We start from the raw sequence: 17,705 nt of genomic DNA on the forward strand, positions 1-17,705 counted from the left end.
CGTGAACGGAACCAATGTTAAACCAAGTTGCCGCACGGACCAAGACATTTACGCACTGCTATGGAATACACCCGCCGTTACAGCTGAGATGTAGTGGGAGGATTTTGGAGGAGGCATTTAATTGAATACACGCTGAATTAAATATTCCAACGGCAAAATGTCCTTAATAATGATTTAAGTAGTAGTGCCATAGCCCTTGAAGATGGCCACCGAAGGTTTGACTTGCCCGGAATGTGGCTCCTCAAATATAGTGGACGACCAACTTTACTCACAACCACAATTAGTGTGTGAAGACTGTGGTTCTGTAATCTCAGAAGGACTACTTACCACTACAGCCAGCGAGGAGGTGCAAGGCACAGGTAACTTTAGTAGCTATCCGTTCAAAATTGCATAAGGCTGTTTATGTCAAACACGTCAAGTGATAAAGCTATTATCCTTTCTCACGCGTTAGCACAGTACTGCATAGCCAAGTTGTTCTCGCAGCAAAAGAAAAATGACTAGCAGTTTGATTTTGATAATTTTCTTTATCCTAGATATTGCATACTGCTACACCACAGCTGTACACAACCAGCCTTGTCGAAATTTAATCAAAGGTAAGATTGGGCAGATTTGTCAATATCTTTTTGGAAGATATTGAGTTTGTTTTGTCAGTGTGCAAAACAGGGTTTAATAACACCGAATGAATTCTAATGTGGCTGTGTCCATTTTCTGAAGCACACTTATTTAGTGTATTACTTATTTAGTAGCCTATATTATCACCCAAACAGGCTTGCAGCGGTTGCGTGCGTTCTGTCGCATCCTCAGACTGAAAACGGACACGGAAAAGATGTCAGAGACCTTTTACAAGCAGGCATACAGTCACCCCCACTTCATCAACGTCAGCCTTCAAAAAAAAGAGGTTTTGGTGGGATGCTGCGTGCTGGTGAGCTGTCGGCTATGCAACTGGCCCATCGGCATGGGAACCATCTGCAGCCTTCTGGAGGCTGACCCGAACCTGCTGGGCATGGTCTATCTGCAGATGATAAAGTCTCTGAAGATAGAGGCTCCCAACACAGCTATCATTGAAATGCTGGAGGCTCACTGTCAGGAGTAAGTGTCATTTCTACTTGAACTGGTGCATCTCGATGACTACTCTGGCATTTGCACGTGACACTTGTTTTATGAAAGCATATAATCGGTTGATACTAATCTCTGAATTACACCTTACTTCTCTCTCTCTCACACACACACACACAGATACAAACTCAGGCCAGAACATGTCTCTGAAGGCTTGTCTGAGGACGTCAAGGCTCTGACAAAGCGAGCTATAGCCCTGATAGAGCTGGCAGCAGATACCTGGATTGTGACAGGACGCCAGCCGGTGCCCATGATGATAGCCTGTACGTTCTTGGCATGGCAGTCCCTGAGGCCCACCAAGGATCGTCTTAAATACTCCGTCGACAAGTTCTGCCAGATGGCCAAAGTCAACCGGAACCAAACGGCTCCGAAGCGGGTGATGGAGCTGAAGAAGGTGCTTAGTAAGCTGGGCCAGGAGATCCCCTGGCTGAGGGTGGAGGTGACGCTGGCGAACGTGATGCCGCACGTGGACGACATCATGGAGAACCAGAGCGCACTCCTGAGGCGAGCCATGCGGACCCACGAGGAGTCCTTGCAGGATGAAGACCAGCCCGACCCACAGGAGTGTCCCCCCGGGGAACACGCCACTCTGGGCAGCCAGGAGGGAACAGCACCATCCCAGACCTCCAGGGATCCAGAGCACCACCCTCCACCGCAGCCCTGTTTAGCGGTGTGCGAACCGGACAGAGAGGGGGCCCAGGCCCCCAGTGACGTCGACCCAACGACGGGCACTGATGTTGGGCAGGAGGACGACGGGGAAGCCCTCGCCCGGCCGCTCCAGGTCCCGGTGGAAACCTGGAGCAAAAAGTACCTGTTTGTCCCCCCTTGCGTCAGGCATCCAAAGAAGAGGAAGAGGAGGGTGGAGACGCCCATGCCCGAGGTAACTGGTGATGAGGACATCTCAGACAGTGAGATCGACATGTACATCCGCACCCCGCAGGAAGTGAGAGACTTTGTGAAGACCAAGGAGATTCTCTCGGAGGAGGGGGAGGAGGATGAACAATGACAGGAAGGGGAATTTAGCATACACCTACACTGTACCTGTGACTTACAAATGCAATGTGCGCTTCTGGGTAATGAATTACATTTTACTTGGGTGGATGGATTGGAATGCAACCTGAGCCTCTGAGATTGGAAGTTAATTCAGCTAGAAACGCTGAAGGGTTTGGGGGGTTTTTTCTCCATGAATTAAGAGGGAACTCATTCTTTTATAAATGATGCACAAATTAAATCTTTTGTCTGTTTTTGCTGCTGCCCTGAAATTGCTTTTGTGTTAAGATTCTCAGCATGTAGCCGATGGATACAATTTATTTCCGTAGAAATAGGCCTAGCGGAATACGCCCAGGGACAATAACCTGATATTGTCAAATGTATTCCATAATTGACCTTGTTACAATTTTCTCAGTATTGGACAGATTCATGTTACAATGAAAGAAGTTTCAGTTGCCTACCAGGTATACAGTTTATGGCTGTACTGGTTATTAGTTTCATTTATAAAATTATAAAATTATTTCAGCTGTGAGGGAGAACCTTTTCTGTTATACTAATCAGATTTAGGTCATGGCCTCTAAATAGATAAATTGCTATGTTGAGCTTGTGATTGTTTTGATGGATATGTGGTTATGAGCCGATAGTTTATGATTCACCATTGTATCCTTATCCTGGTCCATTTGTCCTGTATGCTTGTAAGTGTTTTCCATCTCACACATTCACACAAAGAAAAACTATTTGAATAGATTCTTGATTAAAGAGAGCATTTCTATGGTGTGAAGGAATATGATTTGATTAGCCTCAATATATTGTCATCATATTCAACATCATATTTCTGATGTGCTGTGTTATACTGTTCATTGTCATGAAATTGTATTTTTAAGATCAAAATTTGTTTGCCACGTTTTGTGTTATCCTGCTTTTTGTGTTGTCTCTTTCTGGTGTTAATCTTAATACACTCAGTAAATCCAATCAATAGTTGTTTGTTTATTTTTAATAAAGAAAGAAATAGGTAACTAAAACAGGCCTTTTATATGTATTATAATTCCAACTGGGATTTGATTGCATATACATTCACAACATCTGCATAAAAACACCAACTACTAGTATTTGATTGGTCATATTAGAGAAGCCTGGTATATCATTCTCAGTAAAAGTTCACCAATCCCCTTTAATTATTTACATTTATAATTTTTAGACGAATAAAGCACATAATGGTTCATGACAATTCTGGGTTCATTTTGACGAAATAAAAGAAAAAGCTTTTCACTGTAAGCAAGCTGTACTCTAATATTCATATACACTTATTATACATAATGTACACACACAGAAATGAATCATTACAAGAACATTACAGTATTGACTGATTATCCAAAATACCATTCCAAGCCATTGTCAGGAAATACCAATAATGACCTTTGAGTCACTTTATGCAGATGTTCATTCACTATAAACAGTCATGCAATTCAGTCATGGCAAAAGACAAGAGAGCACTCTCTTATTCTGGTTAAGTATTCCTTCATATATATATATATTTTTTTCCCAGTAGATATATTTTGTAATCTTCATTCAAGTTATCCTCAGCTTCAGGATTCCACTTCTACAAGCCGTATCTGTTACATCTAAATATAGTTTTTAATCTTAAAATGGACAACCTGACTTGTACCTGCTTTGTATGTAACAGTTTAACAGGTATGTTAATCTATGTCACTGTTAAATGTTTTAAGTGGAAACCTGCCTTGTAGCCCAAAAAATCAGTCATATTAGTTCCCGAAGAAAAGAGTATGACATTGACTGAGCTACAGCCAATCAGACGTCCCCTTTCTGTCCTGTCTCTCTATCTCCCATGCCAACTCTGCCCAGTCACAGGACCACACTGGCAGTAGCACAGTGGTTGGCAGGGATGCCAATGCGGCGGTGGCAGGTGAACATCTTCCGTAGCTCGGCGCGGAAGCGGTCGTGCAGCCAGGCGTAGAGGAAGGGGTTACAGCAGGACGAGCTCATGGCACACAGGTGGCACAGCAGCTGGATGAGGAGGAAATGGCGCTTGTTGATGAGGCGGATGTCGATGTCCCGCAGGACGTTAAACACGTGGATGGGGAGCCAGCACACGCCGAACGCCGCCACCACCAGTGCCACCAGGCGAAAGATCTTCCGCTTTCGGGCTCTCTGGGCCTCCACCTGGTCCCGGGTCCGATGCCCCGGCGCCACGCAGTTCCGCAGCTTCACGGAGATGCAGAGGTATGAGACGCACAGGGCCGACAGGGGGAGGACGTAGGTGACGAGCAGGGTGCTGTAGGCATAGACCAGTCTCTCCTTCTCTTGGCCCAGCCAGAATTCTTCACAGATGGTGAGGCCCTCCTCTCTGAACTCCACATGGTAGGTGTGGGCCACGGCCGGAGCCACCAAGCCACAGGACAGGAGCCATATCCCCGTGAGGACGTAGCCACAGGTGGCTACGGAGGTCCGCTTCTTCAGAGGGTGAACTGTGGCGTAATACCTGTGATGGGGAAAAGGCCAACGGGGGGAGTTGTTTACTTATTTCCCATTCGGCAATCATACAGTGTGTTCAATGTATGTGTGACTCACTAAAAGCCCTGTGTAATTTTCCCACTTTCACTTTTATTAAACCGTACATTTCTGAGTGGGGAATAGGCAACATCGTGAATTCATATATGGACCGATATAGACTTTTGTCATATTTAAAATATCCTCTAGTGATCAAACATCATTCTATCGGTACACGGTGCTTTCAAATGGCTCAGTTGAAATGGGAGGCGTCACACTGACCTGTCCACAGCAATAGCCGTGAGGGTGAAGACAGACACGTAGACGGTGACCGGCTGGATGAGGAACACCAGGTAGCACATGAAGCGTCCAAACACCCAGCCGTGAGGGCTGAAGGCGTACGCTAGCGTGAAGGGAACACAGGTCACGCACATCAGCATGTCGGAGAAGGCCAGGTTGCCGATGAAAAAGTTGGTGACGTTGTGCATCTTGCGCGTGCGGCAGATGACGTACAGCAGCATGTAGTTGCCAAACACGCCCACTGCCACCACCAGCACGTAGCAGGGGATGATGAGGGGCTTGAAGCTCTGCAGGAGAGCCACGTCGGCAAACTGGGAGCTGTGATTGGCCGGGTCGTTCAGGACTGCCACCTCGTAGCTGCGTGCCTCCGTTGTTTCCGTTGTCACAGGCGGGAATATACTTCCAATCCAGCCACTGCCACTGCCCTCCATAGCCCTGCTAGACCCCTATTTTCAGAACCCTGGGCTGAGATGAGAAAAGGGTATGCTGTAATAGTCAACATGTTGATGTGCATTACAGTGCTATGCAACTATCATCAGATCCTATTTATATGCCATTCTAATAATGGAATCCAAATGACCTTGTGGCAATACTATATTTGTGGTGATAATCTCATCCTTCATATACCACATTGACTGCAGGGTCTTATCAGGAAGATTGTTGTTGACTATGACACATTTCTAATCTTTTGATGTTAAATATTTGCAGGTATAAAACAGGACACACTTTCACAATGTTCAGTTGTGTAATTCACATATGAATAGATGACGATTACATGTTTATTTTGTCCTTACAATCAACATCGTGTCACAAAAAAATGCTACTGTTTTTGTGGTGCTCGAACAATAGAAATCCTTCATCAAGCGTAGCATCATCATTGATTGTCATGTCACAACATGCTGGGCCGTTTTGATTGTCTCATCAAACTATCAAACTATACAATTTAAATTCAAAATCTTCATGAATTACTGAAATTAAGATCTTACACTCAAACGTGTTACTCAAGAATCTGACAGTGACTAATTAAGTGAGAGGTGGCACAAGCAAGTGTAAGTGTAATCACCGAGAACATACATTAGCTGCCATTACATTAGTCCTATGAGATCTGGGGTGATTACCAAGTGCCTAGAAGCATCATTCATTAGATGCTGTGGCCTGGATCCGTAATTGCTGCACAGATGTAACATCTGACTGAGAGACCAATTGAATGGATCCATACACCTAATACATCTATTATCTCTTATTTGCACTTGGTTAGATGCTATTTAATTGGCTCTTTGATATAATGCAGGTTCTACAGTCCAGCACAGCATGTGGATAGGCAGTTGGATCCTTATCCTGCTGATTTTAGCTGCTGTCAGATGAGAAATAATATCTTATTGACAAATGTATAATCATCTTGTTAGAACTATGGGAGCAACACATTTTTGACAGAAAGATATTGTGAAAAAGTTTGCATTGATACTTCTAAGTATAATGTAGTTGCCTAATTGATCCATCTTCAGTTATTTATTGTCGATTAGTAGATTATTGTTGATCTAAACGGTAGGGATTTGATTTGTGTTACATAATAATTCAATATAGCTTCGTTGTTATTGAAAAGAAAAAAAAAATGAATTCGCAGCGTCATAACTTATCCTTTTTCTGCGTCTGCATTCAACTGACTTGTAGTCTATTAGCCTAGTAGCAGTCTGTGGTTCCCGGTTCAGTAGGTACGATTTAACTACTTTACTGAGATCTTAAAGTTGTAGGCTATATCAGGAAATCATGCATTCATGCAAAGATCAGTCTCGGCTTCGCACTTTTCTGAAGTATGAACTATATGGCAAGGAATCTTAATCCATACATTTTGAATGAACTACATGATCAATATTAAGACTTCAATTGAGGTTGAAATAATTCATGTTCAATTAAAGATTCACATATCTAGATCCATTTTCTACATTTTAAACAACTTGCATTTGAATTACATCAATTTATATCATGACTATGAAGCAGATACGCTGTCTTATAGAAATAGCACATTGGAGCGACATTCAATTATTTTCTATCAAATCTGAAACCTGCTAGTCTACTGCTGATTATAATGTATTATCAAATCCAAAAGTGCAATTTTAACAAGTGGCAATTGTGTTACAAGCTACAACAGAAGAAAACATGTATGTTGTTATAAAACAGCCATACCTGGAATGCAAACTGCAAAAGTGAACTCCTTGAGAGGCAGTAAGCTCGACGCAAAGCACAGCGCATCTCTGGACCAACGATCAAGACAGGCGCTCCGTTATAGGCTCTGGAGAGAGAGAGAGAGAGAAAGAGAGAGAGAGAGAGAGAGAGAGAGAGAGAGAGAGAGAGAGAGAGAGAGAGAGAGAGAGAGAGAGAGAAAGAGAGAGAGAGATGGGTATCCGAGCTTGAAATTTAGATTTGCTGTTTAATTTAAGCAGTGCAGTAGCCCTGTATATCAGAGAAAGCATAGACCAACTGATAGGGGACACAATATCAAAACCTGAAGTGCCCCATTATTAATTTTTTACAGTTCAAGTTTATTTGTTTGGAAAACCATAAGATCAGTCCTTGTACAGCACACTTCCCTACCAAAAGCGTTTAGCCGGAAATCGGATAAATGAGAAGTTCATTGTTATGAATGCTTACTGATGTGAACATAAACTGAATGTTTATGATGAGCATCTCCACCATCCTCCTACAGTGATTGACAGCTTAAAGGAATGGCGATATAGCCTACACACTGTGGGCTAGCTGATGATAAATGGCGATGTGGACCGGGAGCGGTGTGTTCAGAGGAATTGATTAGACAAGATTTATTTTTCTCTCTTAGACCTGCTCTTACTAAGACATGGTCTTAAATGAGTTCTTTTCTTTGGGGTGTATCGAGTTCCCAGTAACACAGTGCTTAATGAAGTGGGTTTGGCGCTTTGAACTAAAAAATAAAGAAACCTGATGCAGAATGTAAAGCATGTTTGAGGCAACAAACAAAGTTTCGTAAGAGCATCTAAAATATATCTCTAAAACGTCTCTTTCCAGTATTGAGCTGGTGTGACACTCCCTCATAGGTTTTGTAGTTCCTTTAGCGTTCTTGAGATCATTATAATGAAATAATGCCAGACATGCTCTTACGGAACTTTGTTTGTTTTGGTAACTGCATCCTGTGACCACAGCTGTACAACTATTTTAAATTCAAGATAATTGGCATTATCCACACGCATCAGTTATGGGTATCCAGTGAACCAAAATGTCTGCTCTTGTTTTGAATTATTTCTATGCTATAGTTTTGAAAATACATTTTTGTGTCTATTAGAATTGTCCAGGAACTGGCTGGAATCTGATTCTCAGATTCACAGAGCTAATGTTAAAACCATTTTACATTTAACATTCTGAAAATGAGAAGTCGATAACCTTGCCCTTAAGTACTTTCAGCGCAGTAAAGGTGGCGAGAATTTGCTTTTTTAAATATGTGACAACATGGTATTAGAGATGCAGGTGTAGGAAGACCGTACATGTTAAACTGCGGTTTTCTAATCGGCATTAGATTGGTTCACCAGCGGCTTTACAATATCAAACATCCTATTTTCTCCTACAAATTGTGTTTATTTTTTTTGTTTAATTTATTATGTCTCAGAACGATATGAGTACCATATGATTGGCATTATTGTCCAATTAGTGTCTCGAAAAAGCCATATGGCCTTTATTAAGCTCACACATTACATTTCCAGCCCACTGTTCTTGAGGATGAGGGCGGCATGGCCCTCATGTTGAAAAAAACAACAGCTTATCATGCAGCCTTCAGGATTAAATTCTAAATTCAATGTCAACAACATCATGAAGAGGGCAGAAGTATAGCCTACTTCTCCAATGCCAATCCATGTTAGCATTGGTTTAGGAATACAGTACCTTCAGTTTAATTAAGCGTCAATTTTCATAAGGAAGTGTAACACAATATGGATAAAGGAACCTGTAAATCAGGCAGATTCAGGCAGACTACACAATATGTAATACATAGTTTATGGTTTACATTTACATTTAGCAGACAAGCGACTTACAGTAAGTACAGGGACAATCCCCCCCGAGACAAGTAGGGTGAAGTGCCTTGCCCAAGGACACAACGTGATTTGGCACAGCGGGGAATTGATCTGGCAACCTTCGGATTACTTGCCCAACTACCTCACCGCTCAGCCATCTGACTCCCAGGTTTCAAGATGGCTCATGAAGGAAGCAAGATTTCACTATTAGAGAGAGAAAATTGTCAGCGGTAACCAAGACATATAGGTACACAAATAGTATATACAGAGTAAGTCTGAACCAAAGTGAGGTTCAGATGGGAAGAGGTGTTTGAGGGATCACAAGACATCTTCAAATGAATAGTCCCATCCATCAACCATTTGTTTTAAGCACAAAGACTGAACCATTAGCATCCATACTGTCCTTTCACAGGGATATCAAATGGAGATGAAAAAAAAAGCTTGGCTATGTGATTAGTAAGAAAGCATGAGTAACACTGATGGTGACATTTCTGAATACCTAGGCAGGATGTAGAACAGTTCACAGACTAGACTATATGGTACAGTCCCCCACACTTTACTGCAGTACGTCAATGTCCTGTGGTAGCAAATACTCTAAACTGTTCTTACTTTACTCTGACTTTATGATGACCTATAGATCTCATAAGATCTTATATTATCTAAGTTTCATCTGTGAGGCCCCATCTCCCCAGAGCTCTTGTCGCTCACCTGTGTTGGTTCAATGTTTGTTTCAGTTAGCCCCTGTGTAGTTTTAGTTCTCCTGGTTTCCCCAGTGTTCTGTCTGTCTCCTGTCTTCCTTTCCTGGTCTTGTCTCACTTCCCTGGTTCCCTACACACCTGTCTCTTGTCCAAATCACCCAGCTGTTGTTCGTTGTGTAATAACCCTGGCCCTCTGTATATGTTTGCTCCCTTGTGGCTAATTGAAGATTATTTATGTGAGTATCCCTGCTACATTCTTGTCTTGTCTCGTGAAGTAAAGTCTGTGTTCTCGTGACCTCCTCTCTGTCTCCTTGCTCTCGGGTCCACCCCATGCATTCACTGATGTTATCATCATCGATTTAAATATAATTTTTCTTGCTGCCTGTGACCTTTACATACAGACTATTGTCGAGGTAGAGCATGATAAAGTATGATAAAGTATGGCGAAGAGATTGGGGTTGAACTATTGCAAAGGAACGGCCAATTAGAAAGTGATACATCGATATGCAGGTCTGGCCAATCCCACTGTTACCATTACACTTATATCAGCGAGTTGCCAGGGGTATCATTTCATCCTTCTTCTCACTTTTACTTTTATCACAGACTGGATTGAATTTCACGCTGCGGCGCCTATGCCTACTTGATGAACTGTGAGTGTTTGTCTCTCTCCGTCAACAAAGTCGGGATGTCCAGAAGTGAGGTGACAGCCCTCCAACCGGGTTGTCAGGCCCTCCAATTTTCACATCGCTCTGTTTTATATCATCTGTCAGGATTCACCTGTTTCCCTCTCTTCTCTCTTGTGGGGGCCCTCGTCCTGCCTGTCATATCATGGTTGCCTTTGTGGCCGGGTGTCAAGAACAGGTATTTATTGAACATATTTTGCCAACACCTAAGTTGCCTATGTTGAAGCGTTGACATGCTGCTCTGTGCTATTTATTCTATTTGATTACTGTAGTTTATTTCTTTCTATTTTAATATCCATTTCTGTCTTATGTCTTAAAATTGTATGTCTCTCTTAGTATCCTTTTTATTTAATTAAGTGGTTGCAGGTACACAAACACATTTCACTGCATATTGTGCTGTGTATAATCATGTATGTGACAAATAATAAAATCTTGAATCTTGAATCTATGTCCTGAAGCTGTTACACTCTCCCTTTCTCGCACAAACACACTTAAACGATATGTTCAATGGAGGGTTGTCTACATGCCACAACAATAATCCAATAGAGTGTCCAAGAATTCAAATTTCAGTTTAATTTGTCTATGCTGCATGTTTGCGTCTGACACAAGACTGTGAGAAGCTTACCTTTACATTACGGGTGTTGTTTGCTTCTCCTGGTTTCTCACAAAAAAGCGACCCCTGTTGTGTTTGGCAGGAGAACAACAAGCTTCCAAATATGACCAGTCAGTTCCAGCAAGTGGTGCCATGTTTGTTGTCGCACCAGGGGTTGCTGTTTCCTCATGTAGTGCATCCCCTTGTGACACTGCAGTCATGATAGTTTATTTTACCTGTCTCCACACTCCGTTTCAAATGATTCATGCAGTTTATTCTGCAAATAAGAAAGCTAGCACCCCTGCTGATTCAGCTAAAATATGATTCTTTTTCATCATTTCATTTCATTAATGAGAGGTGTACGTATATGGAATTTACAGGTAACAAATTTCAACTGTTTAAAAGTAGTCATATGGATGTATAATGGATATAGTGGCATCATAAAACGAAACTTCTGATAAACATAGAACAATGAATGAATAATCATTATACTGGCAAGGGTTTAGAGAAAACGTGCATCGTTGTCCAACAACAACATAATACAACAATAAGAATGTTTTAGATGGAAGACATGATAGAAGACGTATGCCTTATCTGTCGCAAAGTCTCCCAACATGTCAGTATTTAAAACGGTGTAGACCACGGAAGAAGTAACTGTATGTAGTTAGCGTCCAATTAAACCATTCAAAGCAATGTGATCTTGAAGAGCATGCGATTGGCAGGCACCAGACGAAAAAAGTATCATTGCTCAATTCCCAGTTTCCCACTCTCTAAACGTTTAAGATAATGATACTGTATGGTACATATCGCCACCATGGAATTGTTGAATTGTCATCTGAATCTTTTGTCTGGTCTTTTCATTCCAAGGATAGTAGTCGACAAGAGCCAGAAATGAGTGAGGTGTTCACGCAACAGTTTTCATACCACTTAACTTGAAAAACATAAAAGCTTTTTGGTGTACTTTTGTGAAAGATAGATGGGATGTATTTTGTTTTTCCCTTTTCTTTCCTGACCTTCATGCCCCACAGTCTGTATTGCATAATTCATGTCAAGGGTGTTTAAATTCTCTCGCCAATCTGCAGATTGATTAATACTTATAAACCCAGAACCAAACTGAATAGTCACCATTCCTGAAGAGACAGACTTAACTTTTCTTTAGCAGTTTACAAAACTATACAGCGAAAACCTTTGGAGACTCAACATTCATGGTATCTGGATGTTTTTTTTCAGCACTGAATTGAACCACCTTAGGTGCTAAGTGACCCTCACCTCAATTATGGTTGAATTATGAAAATATCATGAAATGACATCAAATCATACTTGTGCCTCCTCATTTTGTACCAATTTGATCTGGTCCCTATGAGATTTGGATGGCCAGTGCTCTGCTGCCGTCTCACATGAGACTTACTTGCAAAAGACTCAGGACTTTGATATGTCCTGTGGCTCGATCGCTTCCTAATCAGCTCCTTTGTAGGGGCTAAGACGAATGTTCATGTATTCTCGTGCCACGCTGCCAGCTGTTAGCAAAGTGGAGGGAGGAGAATCCATCTGCTCAACTTCATGCTGATGGGCACAATGTGAGTTCAGATTGCTATTGTTAGGAATCAGACTTTTACTCCACCCCATCCATCACCCCGTGCACTTCCTGTGTGCCAGAACACAACCCCCAAGTGCCCTTGCATCAGAACAACCTTCCTTACAACATATGGATGTATTTTTTTTACACATGTTGTGTGTGATTCTTCTTCTTGTTATATATGTGAACATTTGGTTTCCAGACACTGTGAACTTAATAAAGCAACATATTTGCACACAACAATGTATCTGAAATCATATTTGTTCCCAGGACATTAGGCCAGCAGGACAATTCTTCAGAGAATAACATCAGATGCTTAATCCTTTCACATTTCCAGGTATAATCTGAACTCAAGAGAGGAACCAACAAACCTTTTCGGAATCTCAAAAGAAAAAGTTATATGTAGATCATTCTGTGTAATGGAACACCATGGATTGGATTCTGATATAGCCAATCATACAATCAGGCTGTCAGAAGTTTCTCAATTTGTGCGGTGTCGGCCTCGCCCCCAGGTCCTTGTCGAGTCTTCATCTTTCAATAATAGTCCTCACAGTTACTAGGACATTGGCTAGCAAAATTTAACTGGCCAAAATGTAACTGGTTTGGTGAGGAAATGGAGTTCGTGGGAGACCATCTGTATCACTGGCCCTGCGCAGTGAGACACAGAACTCTGATGTGATTTGAATGAATGAATACAGGACGGTGATCCATGTACCCCGGGCCCAGGTTGACGGAAGATCCATCAATAGTTCATCCTTTTACTTAAAATGTGTTTTGGTCTCCACGTGTTGCCTAGCTACCACTGTTATGATGACTCATAGTTCTACAGTAAACACACTGTGGGCCAGTTCTGTTTACATGCATATGTGTGTCATGTGTTTCACATGAAAGTCACAACATGGAACGTCTAACAACATGCATGAAATCGAACTTGACGTGACTGTAAACAGTCCAGCTGAGGTTTGAATAGAAGGTTCGATTTCAACTGAAGAGTTTATATCGTACACAGTCGTAAACTGACTCGGAAGATCTGATGGTGAAGACATAAAGTACGTGATGTACTCCCTGTAGCTCCTCTATGCAGTTTGTTTCTTGGCCAGGAATCTGTTCCATCTTCGTCTTTCTTTTGATTCTTTAATGTCTTATTTAAAAAAAGATAAGCTGGGTTTTGGGGAATTGAAAAATCTCTACATCTCCATGGTATCCATGTAAAACATTTATAAAAAGCATTATCCAACCATACTGTGAAAAGATAGGATGGATTTAAATTCCAACAGCATCCTTGCACATTTAAATGAACTTGCAATCCCACTACCAAAATCATTTATTTGAATGCTTATGATCTAAGCATGATGATTGTCACATTAAGACAATGAAAATTAGAAAAATATTTCTCATATTGCTTTGGTACTTGGGAAGCAGTCAACCTAAAAATATTTGTGCAACAACCAGGTGATGAGCTTTTAAATTGCCAAAGTTGATGTAAAACGGAAAGACATTTCTGAACGATGATTATGAAAAACAAACCCTTGGATACTTCATGATATGCATTATCAATGAATGGAGGCAATAATACATTTGCCTTTAAAATGTGCCACTTAATATGCAATTTTCCCAGAGGATACACATTTTCTATTGAAATAATATTTGTTTCCAAGACATCCGACCAGCAAGACAAGTCTGCAGGGAATAGCAATAGCAACAGATGCTTAGTCCTTCCACATATCCAGGTGTAATCTGTTTTGGCTGTCTAGCCAGAGCAGGTCTGTGCTGTCAGGACAGATCAAACATCCGACTCTGAAACAGTCCATGTAGCTATCAACACCTGTCACATCCTTGCATCCTTAGGTCAAGATGACACAAACAAGTTCGACATTCTTTCCCCCTGACACGTTCAGATTTTCATATGCAAAATTTAGCATCCAGTATTTCCTAGACAACTAACAGCTATCAGTAATCTTTGATCTTGTGCCCTGAGTTTGTGAACGTGTACAAACTGTCACTTTCAGAGACACAGAGACTTAGAAGATACAAATACACGTTGCTTATACACATAACTCATACTAAAAGCTCAACTGAGGAAAAACGAACAAATGAAAACATTCGAAACACTTTTATGAATTTAATGATGCCTTTTATTAATTAAACTAGACTAGCATTACTTCCCCATCGATACACCCACACGCTATTTACATGCCAAAAACAAACCAACCAAAACTGAAGCGTGGGAAGTTGATCTCTTCCGCTTTCTCAGTGTTCATGCTGCATCCTGCACCAACCTCTCACGCTGGTATCGATCAAAGGAAGTGAAAAATCAGTCATCAACTTCCCACCACTAACAGTGGCAACAAATACATTGTCACAGCCCTAAAGCAAAGTTGTACTGACGCCAATATAAAAACAATTATACAGGTGCGATTCCGACTGCCTCTGGATCAACGGGATCTATTTCTCCTGGAGGCAACTCCAGGCCCGGGCCCTCCGCCAAGGTGGGAGTGGGGCCAGTCTGGCTGGGGGCCTTCTGCGAGCTCTTCAACAGGCGGCGGAGACCGACTCTTGAGAGCCAGGGGCAACCCAAAAGGGACCGGAAGGCGGCGCGGAACTCACGACTGCGGCAGTAGATGATGGGGTTCAGGCCCGAGTTCACGTATCCCAGCCAGTTGAAGAACAGGAAGAGCTCCTTGCGCGGTACGCCAGGCTTAAACACTTTGACGACGTTGGACACAAAGAAGGGGAGCCAACACAAAGTGAACGTTCCAATGATGATCCCCAACGTCTTGAGAGCTTTGTGTTCCTTGAGGATTGTGGGTCTTGTAGGCCTTCGACTTCCTGTCATTGGGTTGAGGTGCACGACACCATCCCCAGCTGAAGATTCCACGTCGCTATCACTGTGGAAGCGTAGCCTGTTCCTGTTGATCATTCCAACCTGTTGAGTGGCGATGAGGAACACTCGACCGTAGACGAAAACCATAACCAGGAGGGGAACATAGAAGGATACCGCGGAGGAGATGATGGCATAGGTCGCGTTGGTTATGAAATCACAGCAAGCGGGCTCCCGGTAACACTGCAGGGCGTCCTCGACGTCGCGAGCTCGCCACGATTGGCTCATGACGGGTACAAAGGAGAGGAGCGCGGCCACGCCCCACACCACGCACACCATCGTCCTCGCCCGCCGCTTCCCCAGCAGCACCTGGTGTCTGAGGGGCCGGGTGACGGCCACGTAGCGGTCCACGGCGATGGCGCACAGCGTGCCCGTGCTGGCCGTCACGCACAGCACGTCGATGGAGATCCAGAGCTCGCAGGCCGTGGCACTGAGGAGCCAGTTACCGGTCACCACCAGGGAGGACCCCAGAGGCTGCACCACGCAGCCCACCAGGAGGTCAGCACAAGCCAGCGATGTAATGAAAACGTTGGTGGTGGTGTGGAGGTGCAGGGTGCGGGTGATGGTGATTATAACCAGCAGGTTTCCAGACACTGTGATCAAAATAATTGGCCCAATGAGCAGTGTCACCATGGGTACGGCAGGGCTGTTGCTGCTCATACCGTCTTCAGTCGGACTCTCAGAAGTCCCTGAAGCACAGGAAAGGGAAACTAAGTGTCAGCAATTCGAACCGTCTCTCCTCACAGCATGAAGGTCAATAGGATGTGTTGCAAAATGTCCCCCGTCCATCATGCTCCAGCTATCCACTCAACAGATTGTTATTAAAGTTGGATTGCACAAAGGGATTATGTTTATGCAAAAACTTCATAGCTGCACCCAACAAAAATGTCTATTTAAAAAAATATATATAAATAGATAAACACATCTCATAAGTCAGAGCTTGATGTATTTGTTTGACAGCAAGTAAAAGGCAACATTTGCATCATTACATTTAGTGGATATAACTAATCCATACTGTAGCTGTCAAATAAAAAAAATTAAACTCTGGTTACAACAATCCATTGACAGATCCAAGTCTGTAAGCTGTATTTGTACTGACCTGAAATAATCCTTTGAGTGGATATGATAAATGTACAAAAGAATTCCTACCTGAAATGTTCCAATGAATTGTTTAGGTTATCATCGCAAGGGTGAGCATTTTAGTAAAGCTGTCAACAAGCTGTCATCCGTGTATAGACATTGTCATGTCACTTCTTCTCAGTGTTTGAGCAGTGTGCTGTTTGACCTCAGCAGTGCTGGCATGGATGTGGTTTCCTCTATATGCCTCCTTCTTTCTTGTGGTGTGGAGTGTTGCAGCCATGCAATTTGGTGCAAAACATGCTATCGCCAACAAAGGTAATGCTATCGCCATCAAAGGTAATGCTATCACTCACATTATCTATGGTCTGATGTAGATAAATCTTTATTTACTCCTTATTTCTTTTGTTATATACACTCCCTGAATACATGTTAATCAATAATGATCAATGATGCACCAAAACATATGTTTTCTGGACCTGGACCCCTCATAGACAATTTATAAGCATTGGGAATTTATCGATTTGACCTTAAGACCTTTGCGGTTTCGTCATTGCGGACCACATCATGTATCGATCTCAATAGCACTACTGCTTTAAGGCTTTATGCAGTGTCTTCTCTATATTTGGATTGAAACAAGATGTTCTTGATGCCTTTAATAAGCATTAACCACAATGTTCTCACTCTCACAGCTCCTATAGCAACAGCATAGACTCATATTTGCATGGCAGTTGGTTTAGACTGGTCGACTACTTGACCCCAGTTCTTAAAACTCACACACAATGTCACGCACAATGTCAGTACATATTAGGCTACCTTATATTGAGATGTTAAATTGTATCAGTTTAACCTTTCTGACCAATTCAATAGCTCATGGCTGAGACACACTGAGACATGGTCTGATCCTACAATATAAACCATCCCTATATTTCAAATGGTGTCGACAGTGGAAAGCTTGCCCTTGGTGAATGCTTTGTGATGCCACTGACGAGAGTAGAAAATGGGTTACAAATAAAACCATACAATACATTAGTATATTAGATTCCAACTTCCTTATGTTATTGAGGCTGGTTGCTCCTAGACGTTTGAGAGTATATGTTCACTGGCGGCTGTTGCTTCCCAGAGGAATTGTAATTAAGAAAACATTTTTATAGCAAGCAATGAGATTTATTGTTTCGCCTGTTGTTGCTCAAATTCAACACAGCGGTGACATCACTGTCAGATCCCCAAATGAATGAATGATGGTGGCC

General features: G+C 42.4%; 3 protein-coding genes across 3 annotated transcripts; 1 reads left to right on the plus strand and 2 right to left on the minus strand.

Annotated features, from left to right (window-relative positions):
* The first annotated feature begins 61 nt into the window (after positions 1-61).
* brf2 (BRF2 RNA polymerase III transcription initiation factor subunit) lies at positions 62-3,064 on the plus strand. Its single transcript, XM_047014719.1, has 4 exons — positions 62-359; positions 534-593; positions 768-1,089; positions 1,237-3,064. The coding sequence occupies exons 1-4, from the start codon at positions 203-205 to the stop codon at positions 2,120-2,122; spliced, it is 1,425 nt and encodes a 474-aa protein (XP_046870675.1). The 5' UTR covers positions 62-202; the 3' UTR covers positions 2,123-3,064.
* A 662-nt stretch (positions 3,065-3,726) lies between these two features.
* Positions 3,727-7,165, minus strand: prlhr2b (prolactin releasing hormone receptor 2b). The gene is made up of 3 exons (XM_047014723.1): positions 7,099-7,165; positions 4,897-5,379; positions 3,727-4,606 (listed from the first exon to the last, which is right to left on the minus strand). The coding sequence occupies exons 2-3, from the start codon at positions 5,343-5,345 to the stop codon at positions 3,970-3,972; spliced, it is 1,086 nt and encodes a 361-aa protein (XP_046870679.1). The 5' UTR covers positions 5,346-5,379; positions 7,099-7,165; the 3' UTR covers positions 3,727-3,969.
* A 6,181-nt stretch (positions 7,166-13,346) lies between these two features.
* LOC124463031 (beta-4C adrenergic receptor-like) lies at positions 13,347-17,612 on the minus strand. Its single transcript, XM_047014722.1, has 2 exons — positions 16,528-17,612; positions 13,347-16,067 (listed from the first exon to the last, which is right to left on the minus strand). The coding sequence occupies exon 2, from the start codon at positions 16,036-16,038 to the stop codon at positions 14,902-14,904; it is 1,137 nt and encodes a 378-aa protein (XP_046870678.1). The 5' UTR covers positions 16,039-16,067; positions 16,528-17,612; the 3' UTR covers positions 13,347-14,901.
* Between the last annotated feature and the right edge of the window lie 93 nt (positions 17,613-17,705).

Source organism: Hypomesus transpacificus, unplaced genomic scaffold (genome assembly GCF_021917145.1).
Source record: "Hypomesus transpacificus isolate Combined female unplaced genomic scaffold, fHypTra1 scaffold_27, whole genome shotgun sequence".
NCBI lineage: Eukaryota > Metazoa > Chordata > Actinopteri > Osmeriformes > Osmeridae > Hypomesus > Hypomesus transpacificus.

Excerpts from the sequence above, each read along its gene's own strand:
- brf2 (XM_047014719.1), top strand. The coding sequence starts at position 203 with ATGGCCACCGAAGGTTTGACTTGCCCGGAATGTGGCTCCTCAAATATA. Across the intron at positions 360-533 it reads CGAGGAGGTGCAAGGCACAG|ATATTGCATACTGCTACACC; the intron begins GTAACTTTAGTA and ends TCTTTATCCTAG. Across the intron at positions 594-767 it reads TTGTCGAAATTTAATCAAAG|GCTTGCAGCGGTTGCGTGCG; the intron begins GTAAGATTGGGC and ends TCACCCAAACAG.
- prlhr2b (XM_047014723.1), bottom strand. The coding sequence starts at position 5,345 with ATGGAGGGCAGTGGCAGTGGCTGGATTGGAAGTATATTCCCGCCTGTG. Across the intron at positions 4,607-4,896 it reads ACGGCTATTGCTGTGGACAG|GTATTACGCCACAGTTCACC; the intron begins GTCAGTGTGACG and ends TCCCCATCACAG.
- LOC124463031 (XM_047014722.1), bottom strand. The coding sequence starts at position 16,038 with ATGAGCAGCAACAGCCCTGCCGTACCCATGGTGACACTGCTCATTGGG.